The 20,817-nt window shown below is 44.6% G+C and overlaps 1 protein-coding gene across 1 annotated transcript in view; it reads left to right on the forward strand.

Moving 5' to 3' along the window:
• Positions 1–3,832: 3,832 nt before the first annotated feature.
• The window catches only part of ALK (ALK receptor tyrosine kinase), a 306,940-nt gene continuing 289,955 nt past the window's right edge, over positions 3,833–20,817 (forward strand). Inside the window, exon 1 of the mRNA XM_062490501.1 lies at positions 3,833–3,932. Within this exon, the coding sequence (XP_062346485.1) occupies positions 3,833–3,932 (100 nt within the window). The remainder of the gene's footprint in view (positions 3,933–20,817) is intronic.

A 20,817-nucleotide genomic window follows, 5' to 3' on the forward strand; every position in this document is an offset into this window, starting at 1 on the left:
TGGGTGGTAGATGTCTTCCCCTGGAGTCCCACACCTGCATGGTGACACTCATAGGACAAGTGAGCACAGCTCAGCCAAAGCACAAGCTTGCCTTTCCTTGCAAAACTCACCTGGTGAACAGCAAAGTTGTCCTCCATTGCCAGACAGGGCCATTGGAGGCCCTTGCTTGGGATTAGCCTGCAAGAACCAGGCTCTGCTCAGAGCAGCCCCACAACAGAAAGAGCACTGGGGAGCTGCCACCCAGCCTCAGCAGTCTGAGTGTGGCAGAGCTGGGATCCTCTGCCCTCCTGGGCTCCCTGTCCTGCACAACAGCATTTCTCCCAGTGCCAGCAGCAAGGACATGCTGGTGTTCCTGGTGGCTCTCCAATTCCTCTGCTTGCTGAGAGGCACCACAGACCCTTCTTTCCCACACCACTCCACTACCAACACATCCCTGGCACCTCAGCCCAGCCATAGGGCAGCCATCCTCACCTTTGCCAGGTCCTCAACCAGTCTCTCCAGACTCCTGGCACTCAATGTCCTCCTCCACTGGGTAAAAGACAAGGAGTGGAAGAAGAACAGTGATGCCTCTGCTACTCAGCTGGGGGAGCAGAGCTAAGGGACAGAGCCCAGAGCAGAGACACTGCATGGCAGCAGCTCACTTCCTTCTGTAGGGGTTAGATGTTTGGCAGATAGGTCACTTGGGCTCCTTTGTCCTGTGCAGTGGGAATGGACAGGGATAAACCCCCAGCTGCTTCTCCTGTCTTCTTAAGCAGCTCTGCGCAACACCTCCCCCAAACACAGGGGTACCTCTGCCCAGCTGGGGAGCTGTGTTCCCTGGTCTGGCTTCTCCTGGAGCATCTCCCAGCTTACCCCTGTAGCGTTCTCACCCACAGCTCCTTCAGTGCCTGGGAGCTGCAGAAAGAGAGGAGAACCAGTGCCAGCACCTGCTCCTCCCCCAGCCCAAGGGCAGGTGTGCCTGCACAGCCCTGCTCTGTGGGAAGGGACGCAGGGGTAGGACAAGGACCCATGGTGGGGGCAGGACAGAGGTGCTGCCCAAGCCATGGCTCCCACTGAGCTGCCGGAACAGCAGCTTTTACCTTTCCCTGCTGAGGACCTAAAAAAGGTGACCAGGAGATGTAGGACATGGAAATTCCCCAATCAACTCCCTGCCAGGGGAGGCAGAGATCATTCCCAGGGTGGTGTGTGCATGGCTGGGAACCTTTCCTACCCTACCATGGGGTGTAGCATCACAACTAGCCCAGAAGTGGTGCTGCAGAAGCCGGTGGGACAGATGAGGATGATGGAGGTCCCAACCTCATCACTTCCTTCCTCCTGCTCCCCTTCTTCCTCTTCTTTCTCTGCCCCTGCCTCCATCCTGCTGCTCAGCACCCACAGCTGTCCCAGACCCAAGGAGAGTTGTGAGTGCAGGAAGTGCTGGGCTGCACAGAGGAGAGGCAAGCAGTGAGCTGCAGGTGGCCTCCCTGACATTCCCCTGGGCACGTGAGCCCTGGTGTCAGTGTTGGGATGGACACTGGTGCAGCCAGCACTAGGGTGCTGGGACTTATGCCATGGCATCTCTGCCCAGTCCCAGAATCAGGAATGGCACCCTACTGGTGGGTCATGACGACACTGAGACCCGAAGTCATTAAAACTGAAAAGTGAAGGATTAGGCTTCACATGTTGAGCAAGTTGATCTAGCAGACTCTGAAATAAGAAGAGCTGGGGAAAAGCAAGGCTATGTCCAAAGCATTTGCAGACAGAGAAATGCCAGCCTCTTGGGTGGGCTTTGAATGAGCTTGCCTTTATGAGGCTAAACACAGCACAGAAGTGGCTTTTTTTGTATTAACTCTATTATCTAACTAATCCTTCAGCAATTGCCCTGAAGTTCCTTCCTCAACGCTTCTGTAGAGAAGAGATCTTGGTTCCCTTTTCCAGCATTGTGCCTGCAATTACACTCCGTGGCATTGCAATTATGGAGGCATTACACTGTGGTTCTGCTCCACAATATCTGTATATTAACATTAATTTGATATAAGCACAAGAATAACTGCACGACAGAATAATTGCACTCTAACGATTATATAGTTATACAGTACCTGAATTACAAAAATATACATGCATTAAGTATCAAACTAAAGAGATAATAATAAGTCATTAATTCATATAGGCAACTTCCAGAAATATGAATGAGTTATGATTAGCTATCCTAAGGCACAGCACTAATGTAATTACAGTAATTATATTGTATTTATGAAGGGTAAAAAAGGGGAAATTGTTGCATGAACCTTTCTTAAGGCTGTTGTTTTCATGGAGAAATGGAAGAATTTTGATCAGTTTTTAAGAATGACTTTAAGGTTTCTCCCCCTCCCTACTTCTCGCTTCTCATATTTCTTTTTTTTTTTTCCTTTCTCTACAGAGGAAAGACATGCAGGGCGATTTTATGGATGTCAGCATTTAGGGAGGAAAGGAAAGGAAAGGAAAGGAAAGGAAAGGAAAGGAAAGGAAAGGAAAGGAAAGGAAAGGAAAGGAAAGGAAAGGAAAGGAAAGGAAAGGAAAGGAAAGGAAAGGAAAGGAAAGGAAAGGAAAGGAAAGGAAAGGAAAGGAAAGGAAAGGAAAGGAAAGGAAAGGAAAGGAAAGGAAAGGAAAGGAAAGGAAAGGAAAGGAAAGGAAAGGAAAGGAAAGGAAAGGAAAGGAAAGGAAAGATGTAGAGGGAGGAGAGAGGGAAGGGGAAGAAAGAGAAGGAAAGGGAAGAGAAGGAAGAAAAGGAAAGGAAAGCAGAGCAAGGAAGAATAAGCGGACAGGTCTGTCCATCATTGCCTGCACAGAGAGAAGAGGAGGGGAACGGGACCACGGAGCCCCGCACCACACGGGGGTGGCAGCCGGGCTCGGCGTCCGGTGTCCACCCCCAGCCCCTCCGGGCCATGTGGAGGTGCGGCTCCCGCCGTGCTCCGGCCGGAGCCCCGGGTCTCCCCCTGCGGACAGCAAGCCGCCGCTGCCCGCCCCCGTTCCCGGGGTCCGCGCGTGTCCCAGCCCCGTCCCTGGGGACCGCGCACCCCCCGCCCCGCTCCCGCGGCCGCCGGGCCATTTTTTTCCTCAATGAACGCTCCGCCCGCCCCGCCCCCGTGTATTTGCATAATGAGGGTTAACGGGGACGCCATTGGCTGCTGGGGGGCGCGCTCGGGCGTGACGTCAGCGCTCGCTGGGTAATGCCTGCGTTGTGGCGGGTAGTTGGAGCCGGCAAAGCCCGCGCAGCGTCGGCTCCGGGCGGACCGGCCGGCGGCGGCCCCGAGCTCCCTCCGCACGGCACCGCGCTCCCCGGCGCCGCTCCGCGGGCGCAGGACGGGGCGCTGCCGGCTCCGCGCGGGTCATGGCTGGGGGCAGGCTGCCCGCCCGCCTCCTGGCCGCCGCCTGCCTCGCCTTGAGCTTGGCCCCGGGGGCGGCGGGACCGCGGGACACCCCAGGCCTCTCGCGGCTGCAGAGGAGGAGTCTGGCGATGGACTTCGTCGTGCCCTCGCTGTTTCGCACCTACGTGCGGGAGCTGGTGCTGGGGCCGCCGGGGCGCGGCGCGGCGCGGTGCCACCTGCGCCTGGACTGCGCGCCCCTGCTCCGCGCCGCCCGCGGGGCGCTGCCGCGGGCCGAGCCGCCCGCCGCCCCCGCCGGGCCCTCCGCGGCCGGGCGGCGGCTGCGGCGCGCCAAGCAGATGGTGCTGGAGGTGGGCGAGGGCACCGTGCGGGACGGCTGCGCCGCCGAGCCGCCGCCGGGCTCCGGCGGGGCGCACCTGGAGTTCAACCTCACCGAGCTCTTCGCCTGGTGGCTCCGCGCCGGCGACGGGCGGCTGCGGGTGCGGCTGATGCCCGAGCGCCGCGGCGCCCTCCTGGGCAGCGAGCGAGGGTTGTCGGCGGCCATCCGCGCCGCCCGCCCCCGCCTCCTCTTCCACGTCTCCGCGGCAGGTGAGCCGTGCGTTGCATGCCGCGCACCGCGCCGGGCAGCGCCCCTCGCCCACTCCCGCGCAGTCCCCGCCGTGTCCCGGCGCGCCCTCCCCGCCGGGACACGCTTCCAGCGCCCCGCGCCGTCCCGGTCACTGACAGCCCCGCGGATGAGGGAAGCGCGGCTTCCCCGAACAGTCGCGCCTTCCCCTCATGGCTTGTCCGTAAGGGCTGCGCTTTACCGGTGCGAAATATATTGAGGGGCTTTGGTGGGGCCAGGAGGACTGGTTTGAAAGTGCTGAGGGATTTTTATGAAACGCCCGACAATTCCTATGTGCTAGAAAGCCGCAATCAGGACCCAAAGGTTAAAGTGTCATTAGCTGAAGGACAGCAAGATCGGGTTCTTTGAAACTTAAAAAATACCATCCTAAAAAGGGATGTTTCCTCAAAGTGCTTCAAGTGTTTTCAAGGTTATGTGCAAGCAGACCAGAGAACAGCACAAAATCTCCAAAGCTGGGTCTGGCTCCCGATTTTGTACGTTAATGCTACTCTCTCTGTTACTGGCTATTGATATTAATATTATTGCTCTTCTTTAAACATAAAAGGGCTATTTGACATTTTAAAACCCCAAAGGATCCTTAATGAACTGCACTGTATCAGCCACAATATAAGAAGTTGTACATCTGAGAAGTCTCATGCAGCACTGGTACTTGTGTAAAGATAGAACCTGGCTTAAAATTTCGTTCTGGTGGGCGGTGATTGGCAGTCACGGTTTGGGGGCAGCTCCTTTATCTCAAATCAGGACTCTGTTTTGGGCCAGTGATCAAGAGAAATTTCCGTTCTCTCTGTGCATTGTATCTTTAACAGAAACTGTGATTCAGCCTTTCTTACTAGAAGAATATGATACTTAGAGGACTGCAGGTCCCAATAATTTGTCACAATGAATTAAGTCTGGTACTTTTTATGAAGCTTTGTAGAATTCAATGGTGTGTCCCTGAGTAGCCACCTACTTAATGGACCACAGAATACACTGAAGTAAATTCACAAGAGGAGAGAGAAATCACTGCTGAGGTTTGAATACAAAGTTGGAGCAACTGATTTTTGATGCTCATCTGAAAAGATGGGATAGCCATCTGAAGAACTACAAGTGGAACCCAGCTCCTTCCTTGCTGCCCAAAATGAAAACCAAAGCCGACTGTCAGGGTAAGCTCTGTGTCAGTAAGTCCTGCAGCTGTGGCTGAAGTGAGGTACCCAGGTTAGCTCTTCCTGTGTTGGATCTGGCAGGGGTAACGCAGAGGTGCTGTTCACCACAAGGTGGCTAGGTGAGACCAACACCCCCCACCTTCCAGCAGGTCTTGCCTTGCTACAATGCCATAAAGAAAGAATAATTAAAAATTAAAGGACACAACCTACTGTCTCCTTTTCTTTCTGTTTATGGAATTTGTTCTGATCAGCAGTTCTTTCGATTTACAGATCTTTTTGGGCAGTGAAGCCTTAGTTTTGAATGGCATCTTTACTCAGGTACTTAGAGCAGTGATGGAGCTGGAGGACATGCATTTGTCTTCTTAGAGGATGAAGGTGTGTTTTTAGCCTGAGGGAAGGGTATACATAAGAACAGGTTCTCTGATGTGAATACAATGCAGATGGAGCTCTAACCAAAGCTAGCAGAAGTCACAGGCTTTATTTTCTTGTCTCACTGTTGAGGAGAAATGCATGTTTTTCCAGATCGGTAGGAAGCTATGCCTCTCTCATGTTTGAGAGAAAGCTCTGCTGTTCTTACTGCAACACAGTCACGCAAAGTCAATCACAGAGGATGCAGGAAAAGGAGGAGCAGAGGGAAGGAATATGGACCTACTTTACCTATACTGAAGTGGTAACTTCTCCTTGCAGCTGTTCATAATCCCTAAAAATCCTGGTCTGGTTCTGAATTGCATCTCTGTTTTTTCAGCAGCGGCACCTTAGCATAGTTACACTGTTCCTGGCTTTGCCCTGCTTTTGTAACATGGGTTTGTTTAACAACATTAGGAAATCCATTCCTCCTGCTTTGCTAAGGTGCTGCCTATGTGAACACCATGTGTCACTGCCAGCCTTAAATTTGTGCTGTGTAGCCCTGCCGACAGCAGGATGTGCTGACACAGTGATAACAGCACGAACAGCATCCACCAGCCTGTCAGATTCCAGCAGTTATTGACACCATTGCAGCTAATGTGCATGGGGCTTAACTAAAGCCCTTCCTAAGGCAACTGAGCCTTTCTTTTTTGCTTAAGCTAATTGGAAATGGATTTCAAACAACACAGTCCTCCCATCAGCAATGGGAAGCTGCTTCGCTTTTGTTGGCATACTGGGCTTTTTTGTTCCTCTTGTCTGCTGGAGATGTCCAGGGTTGTAGTACTTCCCAGAAAAATATATGATTACCTTGCTAAATTATTTTCACCACATTATCCTTTACGTAAATGGAGAATGAATTATATTTTAGGGTGAGAAAAAATGGCAAGGGGATGAATTCCCATTGACCTTAGAGGTGACAACAGAGTCCTGTAAATAATGCTTTATTTGCTTCAACTTATACTTTCATTTGCTGGCTCAAAGATAAATTTAACTGTAGTGAACCTTCTCCTTTCTTCACGCCATGTTTGTGTAAAGTGTAAAGCACTTTGTCTCAGTCTGTTACTCAACAATTAGTAAAGGATGTACTTACAGGCAGCTGTTGTTCAGCAGACAAGCCATAAAGTTCATAGGAATTTCTACAGGGCTCTTATGCAAATATTCTTGATGCCAGATTTCTCTCCCACTCATCCTTGTGGGAAAAGAGCATCCTGCAAGAAGAAGCTTCTTCCATCTAGAGAACCTGTGGTCCTCAGCCCATCTATCATTTCTGTGTCAGCTTGGACTTTTCAAAATTTGGTACAAGAGAGTTTTCCTCTCTTGGAAGTGCTTTCAGACTTAATACTGCCTTCTTAGCCTTCTCCCAGTACTCCTCTGGGACAAGGAAAAAAAAAAAAGGAATCTTTTCTGAATGAAAGACACACAATAAGAAATGCAGAGGAAGGGAGAAAGAAGCTTGGACAGGAGTACAGCGCTGCAGATCCCCTGTATTTGAGGTGAACCTCTCAACTACCACATTGACTGTTGACTTTGTTCTCATTGTCTGTGGTTTTGACTGGAAATGCTGCTGTGCCTCCAAGGAAACCTTTCTCAAAAGAATTTAATGAACACCAGTACACTGCCAAGGGGAACTGAACAGCCAGTGTGAACATTACTGTCAGGAGATTTTCAGGCCAGCTTTATTTCTGGTCTTACGGGATTTGCTATATAGTGTGGAACCATGGTGGGTCTCTGTAGCAGTTAAATGGATAAGTTCTCGAGTTTTCTTGGGGGAAATAATCCAAGGGCCCTTCCACTCTAACCCTGCGCTGGTGTTTGGATTTTTTTCATGTTATCTTCACAGGTAACCAGTTCTCTCACTGTAGGGCACCTGAGCCACAAATGTTGCTGAATAGGTTCCTTGTGAGTTTACCCAGGAAATTTAATAAGCTGAAATAGCCATAAAATAACGTCCCATGAAAACTAATTGCTACTTACACATGCAAAGGTGGGAAGTGTATGTTAAGAAGGGGCATACAGGGTTGAAAATGAGTCATTCTTCCCTCTAAAGGTCAATGTACTTTCATTCATGAAATAGATTTAACATTCCAATTATACTTTTTAAATAGTAATGCATAACTTTTCATTCTCTGGCTAGGCGAAATATTACTCCTGCACTGTGGCCTTCATCTAAAATTTTATTAACTTGCCACATGTTTCTCCCTGAAACTAACTGCATTCACTACATACCAATGTTATTATAATGCTGAGGCAATTAGGCTTTACATCTTTAGGGGACTGCTTCTATACACCTGCACTCATTTGCAGGAGGAGCCCTTTGCCTAAAGATTATAAAGAACTTCAGACTAGATAAAAATGTGTTTCTGAAAGTGGACATTTTGTAAATGAAAATCAGAGCTCCAAGCTGAAATCTGACTGTGGTGAAGTCCACAGGATTATTTCTGTGTATTTTAGAGGTGCTAGCATTTAATCAAGTCCTCTTAATGATATTTTTCATTATATTTTGGTTTTGTTTTGCTGCCTTCAAAGAATAGTGTTTAGAGTTGTGTCATAGTGAGCACAAAAATGGTAAAAGCTATTGGTCACTTTGCAGTTGCTCTCTGGTTTTCTCTCACCCTCAGCTGTGTGTCACACCTGAGAGCTGATCTTGCTCTTCTGATAAAGCAGTGGCAGAACTTGGTGGATAAGACTGAGGCCCTGCCATCAGGTTTCTGAAGGGTTTTTGCTGTAGTGCAAGTGGCTTTGATCTTTGCTGGGGTTTTGTGCTTTGCCTCATCTGTCTGTCCAGCTTTGCCAATCCAAAGCTTAAGGATAGCATTAATTGCACTTGAGTTTACTCTAGACATGAACTAGTGCAAATCAAGGCTTTCCTGTTCTGCCCTTGGGTTGTCAATGGTACCAGTGGGCTGCACGTGGATTACCAATTGCTGAATCAGTGAATCATGAGTGTGCTTAGAAGCATCTTTCCCAGACTTTCCTGCCCTGTTAGGTATGTAGCACTTCCCTCTAGACCCCCAATCACTGGTGCTCTCCAGAAATGTGGATTTAGTCAATTCATAGTGTCTCCTCTTGAACTGGAAATGCTTCTTGAAGAGGAAACCAACTGTCTTGTGAAGAGGCTTGGCTGGTTTTGTGGGCAGTATGATCTTCAATCCTACTGCTGTTCTGCCTGTTTCTGTTCAAGACACTTTACTACTCCATCAGCACTAAGGAAACTTGAGAAAACTCGTAGCTTATGTCTCTTTAGACTCATGATGCCTCATCCACTGTTTCCATGTTGACCACGATAATTTGGCTTGCAAAACCATGAGGCTTTCACAGGAGATTTGGAAATTCATTTTTCCAGGATTTGGAAATTTGTTGCCAATTGTTTGACAGATAATGTTGGAAATTATGCTCAGTCTTTAAGTGGTTCACAGAAAGTGTGATATGATCACATGGTTTTGTTTTCTCAAAGTTATGTGGGGTTGCTGATCCTCATCGGGAGCCTGGATTATGCACAATGTATTTTATGATCTCTAGGTCTGTTTTCTGCAAGTTTTGTTTACTTTTAGGCTCATTGTTCTTATGAATGTTCTTATTCATAAGCATGTTCAGTAAAATAGCCATAAACAAACACCAAAAGGGGCACAAGTAACAATTTATTATGTTTGAATGAACATTTATGACATATTGAAAAAATACACTTTCTCTAAACTTGCTGTGCTTTTATTTCCATGTCCTTAAAAACAGGGATTGAATGCCTACAGTTAAGAAGTGCACAGGGAAACTTAAGTGCTTTATTATACAAAAGCAGAGGCATTCTTCAAAATCAAAGGCAGTTTTGCAGTGTCTGAGTGAATTGAATCCTGAAATAATCTGGTCATTTGGTTCACTGCACATCTCACCTAAACATTACATGATAGGAAATTAAATGTCTGTTTGTGACAATGTTTGTGAATTAGCCAAAAGATGTAGAAGAGTTGAAGGGAGACTGGCAGGATTTAGCACTTACGAAGTTCTCAACTAAGTGAGCCTTGTCTTAATAAAAAAGATTCCACCTTTTGCATACATCAGTGTGCATACATCCGTAGGAGTAATGACTTGAGAATCCAAATTGCTGCCCAAATGGCGGCAAATTCCACTCTATGCCTGGACATTTCCTGTCTAGTTTTCACACCAAAGCATCCTCTTGGGCTACTCAGAACTAGAGTACTGAGACTAGGAGATCTGTGTTTTTGGCACAAGTGATTTGCTTAACAGCAAACACCAGTTCAGGTTGCCTGCTTTTCACATCTCTCTTATCCACCAAGCAACAGCATCTGTTTCCTGGTAAGCCACTTCTGAGCAACATGGTTACTGAGACTGCAGTGCTGGGCTGAGAAAGGTCCTTTATGAAATGTGCCACATTTGTCTTGCTTCTTTAATTCAGAAAGATTTGGTTGGAGAAAAATGTCATGGAAGCGTAAATGCAGATCTGATAAGTCTGACCTTTCTTTTCTTGCGAACAATAAATGTCAGAAGGCTTAAAATGACAAGCTGGAATGGCTGGAGGTTATTTATGTGTTTAAATATTTAGGCAAGAAACACATTTTGAGACTAAATTCTAATTTACATGAGTATTTTAACTTATGACTGACATGGCTGAGTTGCTTCATGGTTGTCACTATCCTGTTTAGTTAACATGGCTACTCAGAAATTCCCTGGGACAGCATAGGTAGGACTTAGATATCTCTACATGCAGCAGCTACGAACTCTGTCAGTTGCAGTGAAGGAGAATCACTTTGCCTTGTTAGTCAAGTAGGATCTGTGACATGGTTGAAGTGTTCTAAGTGTATCCAGTAGACAGAACCAGCTGGTGGCTGGCTTCAAACTAACTTCAGACAAGTTTCTAACAACTGGCATTTCTTTGGCCTAAGAACTTCAGCAGGCAGCTGCAAGAACTGAGTTCTAGTTTGACTTCCAACTTAATTATCTTGCAGTACACAGCTCTGCCACTGATATCTTTTGTGACACGAAATACTTCCCTTTGTGGCAGTTACTTCCTTTGCAGAGCAAGGGTAGTTTTGACTGCTTTTCAACTCTGTTGGTAGATGGTGCCTTTTTTTTTTTTTTTTTTTTAGATTAATAATGCTTTTACTTTCTAAGAACCTGAATAAAGGCAGTAAGGTGCAGTCTGAACTCTCAACTTTTAAAGGGAGAAGCTACAAGAGCCAGTATACCATATTGATTTATTCCCATCTCTGCACTGCTAATAGTCAAAGGACAGCTATTTCCTTCATTTTAGTGATAGCAAACTTAGAGTTTTGGTTGATGCTACAAGAAAATCAGTTTCTCTTTTATTTTGAAAAATTTTGAGCCCTGCCTTTGTCTGTTAAAACACCACCTGTCTTGAAGCCAAATAGTCAAATTTAGATTTGAAAATTTGAATACTTTGTGAGTATTTGAGCAAGATTATTTGTACACTCGCAAAAAGTGAGGATGGGATAGGCTGTGGCCAGCTGCCCATGTGCATTTGGCAGCTGCAGCTGGGCTCTGTCTCCATTTGCAGTGAGGAGCTGCAGGTGTTGGCTTCTGCTGGCTAATGGGGACCGCTGAGCAAACCAAGCACTGTTTGTCCTGGCTGGGAAAGGAGACTGTTGTGGAGGCAGTCGGAGAAGGTTTGTCCTTTATGGTTTCTTACTTGCACAGAATGAGGGATTTGAGATTGTTTAAAACTTTAGTGAGTGACCTGATTCTTCCTGGATTACAGATGTCAAAAGGGAGATACTATTTCAACTAGATGGATCTAGAAATATCGGGCATCCCCTTTGCAGCTTATCACTTTACGACTCTTCAGCTCAGTTCACAAATCTCATGAGTTTCCACTGGTATTCCAATGTTTACACCAAGGCAGAAGAACTACCTTTCCCTGCTCAAACCAGGGAGTATGTTGAATCCATTTTGGACTGGGATTTCCATGCAGTAATATACTGTGAAGAAAGAGGTGCATGGTCTTTCTGCAAGCTTCTCCCCATTTCCTTACTGACAAGCAACTCTCATATCTTACAAAACCTTGTGATGAAAGAAAACTTTGACTCTTGTCTTCAAGAGTTACAAGCTGGGCAAAGGGAGAGAAGGAGTCTGTAAGGTGAAGAGCTGAGAACATTTGGGTGGTGAGTGCAGGGTGAAAAAGCAGGATCCTGCAGTGTGAGAGTGGGAGTACAGAGAGAGATGTCCACATGTGGATTCTTGTGCTATGTCTTTCTTGATGTCTGTTAGGAAAATACTAGTCTTGGTAGACATACTGGAAATGATACTTTTCATATGTCATACTCCTAAGAGTTTACTGAAGTTTTCTTTCCAGCCCAGTTTTGAAAGTTGGTGTGGTTCTTCCGAACACAGTCGCTGTAGTGCTTGTGACATGCAGCTGAGTATCTGTGATTTCACTTACTAGAAATCTGTGGTAATGCTTCTACTGCAAGTTGCAGCAGACCTCTAATGGCAACTTGTACATCGGTATTGGCCTGCTACTTCTACTGGCCCATTGAGTAATGAGTTATCTTGGATGTATCAGAGTGTCTGGGCTTTTTATAGCCTCTTTCATGTTGGATTCTTAAACTACTTTGAGCCTTACCATCCTAGTGACAATGCTGAGCATTATTATATCTATTTTACAGAGAGATCATAGAAGCCAGGGATGGGAAAAGCATTATTTGATTGTGTTAGACTGCAAGTGCTGAATAGAATTTTCTCATATTGAATATATGAGAAATATATTCTATACAGGGAAGTCTCTCTCTTTGCTTCAGCCAAAAGGCCGAGAAAAAACAAGAAGTTGGAGTTGAGAGGCTCACTAGCTTGCTGGAAATACTGCAGCAGTTATTTGCAAAACTATCTGAGTCTCCTCTCCTCCATACTGTATTTTTGAAACTCCTCTTTAAATAAATCTGGTTTTGTCACATTCCACACTTTTTACAATACTGTTTTCTTCTTAGTTTTGGGATCACCTGTGATCTGCCGAGCCTCTCCCTATCTTCAGACATCACCCTATGGCCTTACCCTTTGTAGGGCAGTGTATGTCAGCATTACAGACTGTGATGCAGTGGTTATTTCCATTGGCTGTTTCATTATTGATGCTAATTAAACTTGAAACTAATGAGAAAGGATTACTTTTCAGGGCTGGAGAGGAGGCCAGAATAGTTATTATAGATTAATTATTCTTCTAAAAGACTCGCTTTAAGTAACAATTCATTTTGTCAACTTTTTTCTTACATTGTACAAGAGACTTGTTTGAAGAGGTTTCAAAATATAATTGTTGCACTGACCTCATCTAGCTCTCAATCAGTAATCTCCTTCCATCAGCAAAAGGTTAATAAAATCTTTAAGGAAAGGAATTTGGTGTCTTATCTATGTGTAGATGATTTAGAATAGGTCTCCCTGAAAGTATTTCCTATGACCCTTCTGCATGATTTCTTTGGCATACTTTTTAGATTTGGAAAATGTTGCATTCCATAAAGCTTCCAAATTTAATGGTTGCTTTGCAAAACAGGTGCATTACAGAGGCAGGGAGTGAATCTACTTGAGGCTGGCTGAGAATTGGCACATAAGTCAGAACACACTTCTTTGTTCTCAAAGATCTACAGCCTGTGGTGCACCTTAAAAATATGTCCTCACTTTGCAGGACACTGGGGTGTCCATAACATGATTAGTATGTGCTAGGTAACAGTGGAGGAGGTGAGACTTGTTTTAAATGGGAGCCAAGGTCTCTTTCTGGTTGGGAAGCACTGTGGCTCTTGAAGGGGAGGACACACGCTGGTCCACTTTGCTCCTTCCCAGCTGTTATGTTGAACCTTTCTTCTTCCTGGTGTTTTGTAGAGATGAATAGTGGCTTCAGATTGTTGGAATATTGTACTACAAAAAGGGTAAAGCAGAGCTGCATTAGTGATATTGTGAGTGCTGAAAGCTGAACAAAATCATAGAATTGTGTACGTTGGAAAAGACCTCTAAGATCACCAGGTCCAACTGTTAACCCAGGACTGACAAGTCCACCACTAAACCATGTCCTTAAGTGCTACATCTATACTTTTTTTGAACACTTTCAGGAATGGTGATTCCACCATTCCCTGGGCAGCCAGTTCTAGTGCTTGATGATCCTATCAGTGAAAAAAAAAATCCGAATATCCAATCTAAACATCCCCTATCATAACTTAAGGCCATTTCCTCTTGATCTGTCTGTTGTTACCTTGGAGAAGAGACTGATCCTTACCTGGCTATGGCCTCCTTTTGGGTGGTAGTAGAGAGTGATAAGGTCACCCCTGAGCTTTCTCTTCTCCAGGCGGAGTTCCCCTAGCTCCTTCAGCTGCTTCTCATCATTAGACTTGCGTCCCTGACCCTTCCCCAGCTCCATTGTCCTTCTTTGGAATCTCTCCAGCATCTCAGTGTGTTTCCCATAGTGAGGGGCCAAGAACTGGACACAGCACTTAAGGCGGAGTCCTACCAGTGCCAAGTACAGGGGGACAATCACTGCAACCAGTCCTGCTGGCCACACTCTTGCTGATACAGGCCCGGATGCCATTGGCCTTGGCCACCTGTGGAACAGGTCCTTTTCCTCTGGACAGCTTTCCAGATGCACTTCTGCAATATAGCACTGCAGGGGGTTGTTGTGACCCAGGAGTTGTTACCTGGCACTTCACCTTGCTGACCCTCATACAGTTGGTCTGGCCCCATCAATCCAGCCTATCCAGATTCTCTGTGGATAGGGAGGAAAACATTCCTTATTAGCTGTAAATGTTAGGGCAGCTTCTGTGCTCCACTGACTGGTGGCCTGATGCCTTCTGTCAGGGCACATGCTTTGCATCTTGTATTAATGTGAGGGCTGTGAAGGCAAGCACCCATGAATGAAGGTGATGCTGCGAGCAGCAAGGCCTCAAATGGAACACAGGATGCTGTGGCTTTATGAAAGTCCTCACCTACTAACTCCACATTTCAACCTATCTTAAAAGGGCAGCATTCACCAGGCCGGAGTTCAAGAAAAGAGTTACATCCTTCATCTGGGTGCTGGTATCAAGTTCAAAGATAAATTACCCTCTGAGTAATCACTCTTGTCACTGGGCTCTGCGTAGGCCAGCTCATAGGATTTGGGATAATATTTGAAGTGCTGAGTCCCTTTTGCAATTACAGTTTTAAATCACACAAAGATTGATCAAAAGCTCTGTTTCTTTCCTTCCCTTACCAGCCTACTGTCCTTTATCTCTTGAAACAAAGCAGCATTAACTTTTAAGATCTGATTCAATAACATTTTATGGATAATAATTATGACTGATATTAAGCCTTCAGCAACCAGTCTGTAAGGAGACTTAATGTATTGAGGTTTATTACCACTGTAACCTATCTTTTTACATTGGTTGTAAAGCAGGATCAGCTATACTGATAAGAGGAAAGAGAAGCATCAATGAACTGTTTGCCTCTGCTTCTCTGCAGGGTGTTCATATTCTTACCACTTAATATTGCTGGCACGGTGGGAGTTTGCTGGTGAAGAGTTTTTGTTTACCGAGTCTGTTTGTACAATTGCAGAATGAATGAATGAATGAGTGCATGAATGAACTGCAGCAATCCTATGCTGGGAAAGGAATCTATTACTGGATAGACCCTGGAGACCAATTAATCATCCTTTCCCTTTTAAATAATGAGTATGAGAATGCAAAGTTTTTAGACATAAGCTCAACAGCTTTCTCTAAGGCTTGTCCCAGTAATGGAATCTCTTAAATATATAAAACTTCTCTAGGCACCTCACATTAGTGATTTTTTTCCCTTGGAAGTTTCCCAGTTTCCTTGATCTTATCAGGGTATAGTTGTATGTACACATCATAACAATAAATGGACATGGTCCCTAACCAAACTGAAGACCAGGCTGAGCTAAAGAAAACGCTGGTTTCTAGGTCTTTTAATACTATGCGCAGTGTTCTAAATACAAATTATAATGTGAGAAAGGAAATTCACCTTAGTTTCCATATGGGGTCTTCAAGGAAAGTTCTCCTGTTGTATTGGCACTGAAAAAGTCACCTGAAGGGTGGGTCCGAGCTTAGCTTAGCTTTGTGATGTTCATGCATCATTAACTGTAGCTGTATTATGTAGTTGCCATTTTTGCCTTGCTTCTCCTCATAACTTTCTGTATAAGGAAATCTACATCCCTGGTAAGTTCAAATAAGATGCTGTCTGCTTATGTCCTTTTTGCCTTTTTGATGGGAAAGCAGAAGGGAATTCTAAAGTGCTCTGGGAAATACATGGAGGCCCTGCTTTGACATCTCTAAATATGTGAGTAATGGGGTGCTTAGAACTGATTTTACGTGTGATGGATGCTCAACAATAAGGAATCACAAATTGCGAGCAGCAGAGCTTGGAGAGGAGAGCTGCTCAACAAGATTAATGGGAAGGGAGACCTTTAGTGTAAATGAAAGACAGTTGCAGCTTGAAAACAGACAATGCCACACTAGATGGAGTCTTGAGGATTTGGACAGTCAGGTTCTCTCTGTGCCTTTGTAGAGCCCCTTCCTAGGCAGGGAACACCAAAGAGCTGCAAGAAAAGTGCACTGTAAGTTCCCACTTCACCTGCAAGTGAGTACACTGCTGCACCAAGGGAAAAGATTATCCAAGGGATGTCCAAAGGATGCACCAAGGGGGATAGGGGTATTCAAGGAAAACTAAGCATTTAATTTTGTTCTGAGAAGTGCAAGCAGGGTTTATTTTACAACCATTTTCCTGTGGAGAAATGACCTTAGACGAATCACACAAGTGAAACCTAACTGGAAAAAACCCCAACTTGTCTGCTTTCAATTAGATAGTAATTATCTTATTATTAGAAGAAATATCAAGTTCAAAAGAAAACAAATATCTCCATACTCAAATAATAAAAAAACCTAACAGGTGAAAGTGTAGCTCATCCATCCCTTCCATTGTAAGTTGAAAGCTGCTATTAACTCAGAATATCATGACTAAAGGAGTATAAACAGGGAGCAGAATTAGCAAAATGTTAGTGGAGCTGGCTGCAGGATCATTGTTATGACTGCAACTGTTATTCTTTGTCTCTGACAAGGATAATAGTGGATGGAAATGAAGCCAGCAAACATGTAAAATACATCTAAATAGAGAGGACAAACAGCAAATAATAACTGGACCAGTAATCAGGAGCTGAAGGCCTTATCTGTTAGTACAGTGGCTTGAAAGATGGCAGTGCTGGTAGATAAACATTAGGAGGACTATGAGGCTGAGGATAAATAGAGCAATATCCTCTAAACAGTAAAGAGCTGAAGCATAAGACCCTGGAAAGACATTCAGGACTTATTGCTTGAGAAAGATCCCTAAAGCTGTCAAGCAGATGTGCAGCTGGTAAGTAGATGACTCGCTGGGACGTTGACTGAAATGGTGGAAGGAATAAATCAGAGGGGATTGCATTAGTGTAACTGAAGGCAGTACATTACTTTACTTTGAAGTATAGTGTCCTGTGGAGAAAGCAATGACTGTCATCCCGTAAGAGTGATCAAACTGAGTGGAGACATGTCCCAGATTTTAGGCTGTAGTATAGTCAGGGGTTTCTCTTCTGAGCACTCATAATTTTCAGGTTTTCTTGAAGGCTTTGGACTAGAGTTTGATGGGAGGCGTAAGGGGCTGATCCTAAGCCTACTGAAGCCAATGATGTCTCCCCATTGTACATCTGCTCCCCTGTCCTGCTCTCAGGTACAGACAGACTGGGCAAGAAGCACCTTTTCTGTTCTTTGCTATTGGGCCATCTTCTGTGAGTGCACTGGGAGACACAGCATACCTCATGTTTTGTGTCAGAAGACAAAAAATAGAACTTATTTTCAACCTGGCATTTTTGTCAGCAGTTAGTTTAGGTGGAAATGCAAAAGAAGACCTTGGTGCTAGGTTTAGTGGTTGGAACAGTAGTGTCCGTGCTGTCTTTACACAGGTAAAATGAGCATGGGAGATACTAAGAACTCTTGAATTCTTATGGTTTTGTGGAAGGGACTTTTGGGCACAACTGTTGCACTGTAGCATGTGTGTTAGCCATGAAACATCAAACTTCCTTCTGTAGCCCACTTTTTGACCTTTGGTATCATATGTCTGGCTTTTGAGTTGAATTAAAAAAGGGAAGCATCAACCCAATAAGGGGAATCATGGCATGAGAGCATCCTAGTGCAAGAAAAGGGGAAAACAGTTCTCCAGAATTCAGTGACAGGAGGAAGGTGCTTGTCAGGCTTACCAGAATATGCCTAAAAAAGGGAAGTTCAGATAGCCACCTCTTAAAATGTTAATGTTGACTGTTCATTAAGCATTGCATCCTTGAAGACATGGTTTAAAGTCCTTCACCTTTAGTAAAATGAAATTATGTTTGATTTACCCCGAGGTACTGTGTAGAACAGACCAGGCAGGTCTCCAAACTGAGGGTGAGCACCTTTTACCTTTTTCACTCTGCCTGTGCTACTGTGGTCATGCCTTCACGGTAAGGCACTTTTGCATGGTATCCCAGACTTGAAACTGAAAAGGTTAACGAATTTGCCCTTTCTGTTCCATGAAAAAATTCTCAGTATATGATACTAAAATTATTTCAAACACACTTTGGTCACTATAGAGTTTGAAAATAAGTTATTTTTAAAATAGGGATTGAAAAGGGGGAAATGAAGTAATATTCTTTCTGAAAAGAAAAAGACAACGATATTGAGATGTCCATCTGAAAGGAGAATGTGATTTTTTACTACAGAAGGGATAAAAAATGCTTTGTTCCTGCCTCTAAAATCTTTTTCAACGTAGCTGTGATAGTCAAGCCCATCTGCAAAGATAAAGGGCTGAACTATGATCTTGTCTCTTAACATGTCTTTTATCATCACTCTCATCTCTTTCTCCAGAAGTACTTGAGGATGGTAGAATAGGGTTCAGATTAAAATGCTCAAGGGAAGGAAAAATAATAGGAAGGTCAGAGTAGATTGTATTAAAGTCACATCAGCAGAATTACCAGAAGGAAGAACAGGCAAAGTACCTAAATGAAAACTCTTATCCAAACTAGTTTACAACTAATATGCAAATGTCTTTAATCTCCTGTGTTAGTTCAAGGTAGAATAATTCAGAACTTTTCCTTCCTAGTCTCTAAACTGGCCCATTGATTGTTTCTGTGGAGTAATATCCTGGGATATGTCTGTTTTATTTATAATTTTGATTTAATGGCAATACCAAGACTTTTTTCTCCTAGGTGCACTATGAGCCATCTTAGTATAAACTTGCATTCTGTCTTGGGATTGCCATAAAAAAAGTTTTATGTGGCAATTTTTGAGCTGGTCCACGAAAGTATCTAGCCTAGAAATGGAAGTCTGGCTTTCAGAGTGGCTTTGAGAACATGGTACTGTCTAAAGCCTTATCATTGACCTCCCAGCCATGGTCACTGCTTTCCTAGAGCCTCTCTCCAGACCCTCATGGGCACTTCCATTATCCTGAAACAATCATCGTGTCTCTTGAGAACAGAGTCCTGCAAGGTCCGGAAGCAGTTCTATTTTCTCTGGGTAAAACACAGGTATCTCTTGCCTCTCTGTAGCATCTGTTGTTGGCACAGATTGCTGGGGTCACACACAGGGGATTTCAGATGTTCCTGTCAGTTCCATACCCAAGGACAGGGAAAGTGCTTTACTTCTGGAGCAGCAGTTCCATGAAGGCTCTGTTTTGCAATTCACCTCTTGTAAAATGTTGCAGATAAAAGCTCCTGCATCAGAGCTGAAGCTGAAGCAAGTACAGCAGAGAGGTGAGTTCAGCTCTGATGACCTGAATCTCAGATGCCTTAAATGCAGAGACCAGATAAGCTTTATTTCCCAGAAAAATTAATTTTGTTTGGTTTTGCCATAGGCTTCTCTGTTTTCCCTGTCTGAGCAAGCTAGGTTCTGTGTTATGATTCTGTATTACAACAAACAGGAATCATTTCCCAAAGCAGCATCTTCCTCCAACAAGGCTGTTTACAGTGGAAATTGTGCCTTACTGTGACTGACATTGCCATGACTTGATCATACACAGATCTTCTCCCTTGATGTTACTTCCTCTGCAGGTTCCTTCCCAAGTTCTTTTTTTAAATATTGCATTCTAAACAAGTAGCTCTTCTCATAAAGACACTTCTTAAAAGCAGTGTGTGCAGCTCCTCTGAGTCGCTCTAAGTCTGTGACAAACCTAAGGGAGGTTCCACTGAAAGGTGATAAAATACTGACCTGTCAACTCTTTTGCTGGCTAAATGGGAAATGTGGCCGGCAGCTTTACCCTTTAAAGTGGAGAGAGATAAGGGCAGTTTCACTGTTTCACAGTCAGCTATAGTCATCCATAAAATGAAGTGTTACGTTTTTAAACTGATGTCTCAGTAGTGAAGGACTCCATTTCTCACTAGTATTCATGCTTATTCCTATGCTATTCAATAACTGAAGATACTCACTAATGAATTAAACAACTAAGATTTCACCTGTTAACCATCTTCCTTAGTTTATTTCCTTAGAAATACAGTTTTTAAAAGCTTTTTATTTTATTTTAAAGTTTTATTTTATTTTTAAAGTTTTGGAATTGCTGAGGAGTTCAACACAAGTAAGACTGACTCCCAAGAAAATGAAAAATTGCTAGAGTTCAGAGATGTGCAAAGTGAAGTTTTGTAGCAGTTCCATGGTTCTTCATGATTCTTGTTTTTCAATAAAATAATGACACTGATGAGCCTCGTGATGTTGCTGAAGGAAAAACGGAATAGAAGTGAATTTGGCTTTCTTCCTGAGATGTGCTGAATGGGTTGTGCTGTAATCTGAGTCACTGGGAACCATCTCTGTTACTGCTGGGAAGATGAGGGATTCTGACCTCCTCTTATTTGATGTTGGAACACTTCATGGAGTTCACTTTATTTTTTTCTTGTCCCTTTTTGGTGTCTGGTGTGATTTACTTGTCAGTGCTGATGAATGCGTGCTGCCATCCCAGTGAGACCCAACAGTGAGTCACAGCCCAGTGCCTGCCAGGTCAGTGCTTGGCCATGGGTGACAATGGGTGGCAATGAGCTCCCCCAGGTCACTGCAGCCCTCATGCCCCTGTCAAAACTTTGTCTGTAAGAGGGTGCCTGAACATCATGTCTTTCCTTGGTACCTGAATGAGAAAGGTGAAATGCAAACATCTGTACCATTGTGGTTTGATTTGCAGCTGCAGAGAAGCTTCTTGGCGCACCAAAAACTTCTAAAAGTTTTGTGTTTGCAATTCCTAAACAGGTTCAGAACTCCCCTCCACCCTCAACCATTCTGTGATTCTGTGACTGCAGACATGATCAAATAGAATTTGGCCAGGATTT

Source organism: Cinclus cinclus, chromosome 3 (assembly GCF_963662255.1).
Source record: "Cinclus cinclus chromosome 3, bCinCin1.1, whole genome shotgun sequence".
Taxonomy (NCBI): domain Eukaryota; kingdom Metazoa; phylum Chordata; class Aves; order Passeriformes; family Cinclidae; genus Cinclus; species Cinclus cinclus.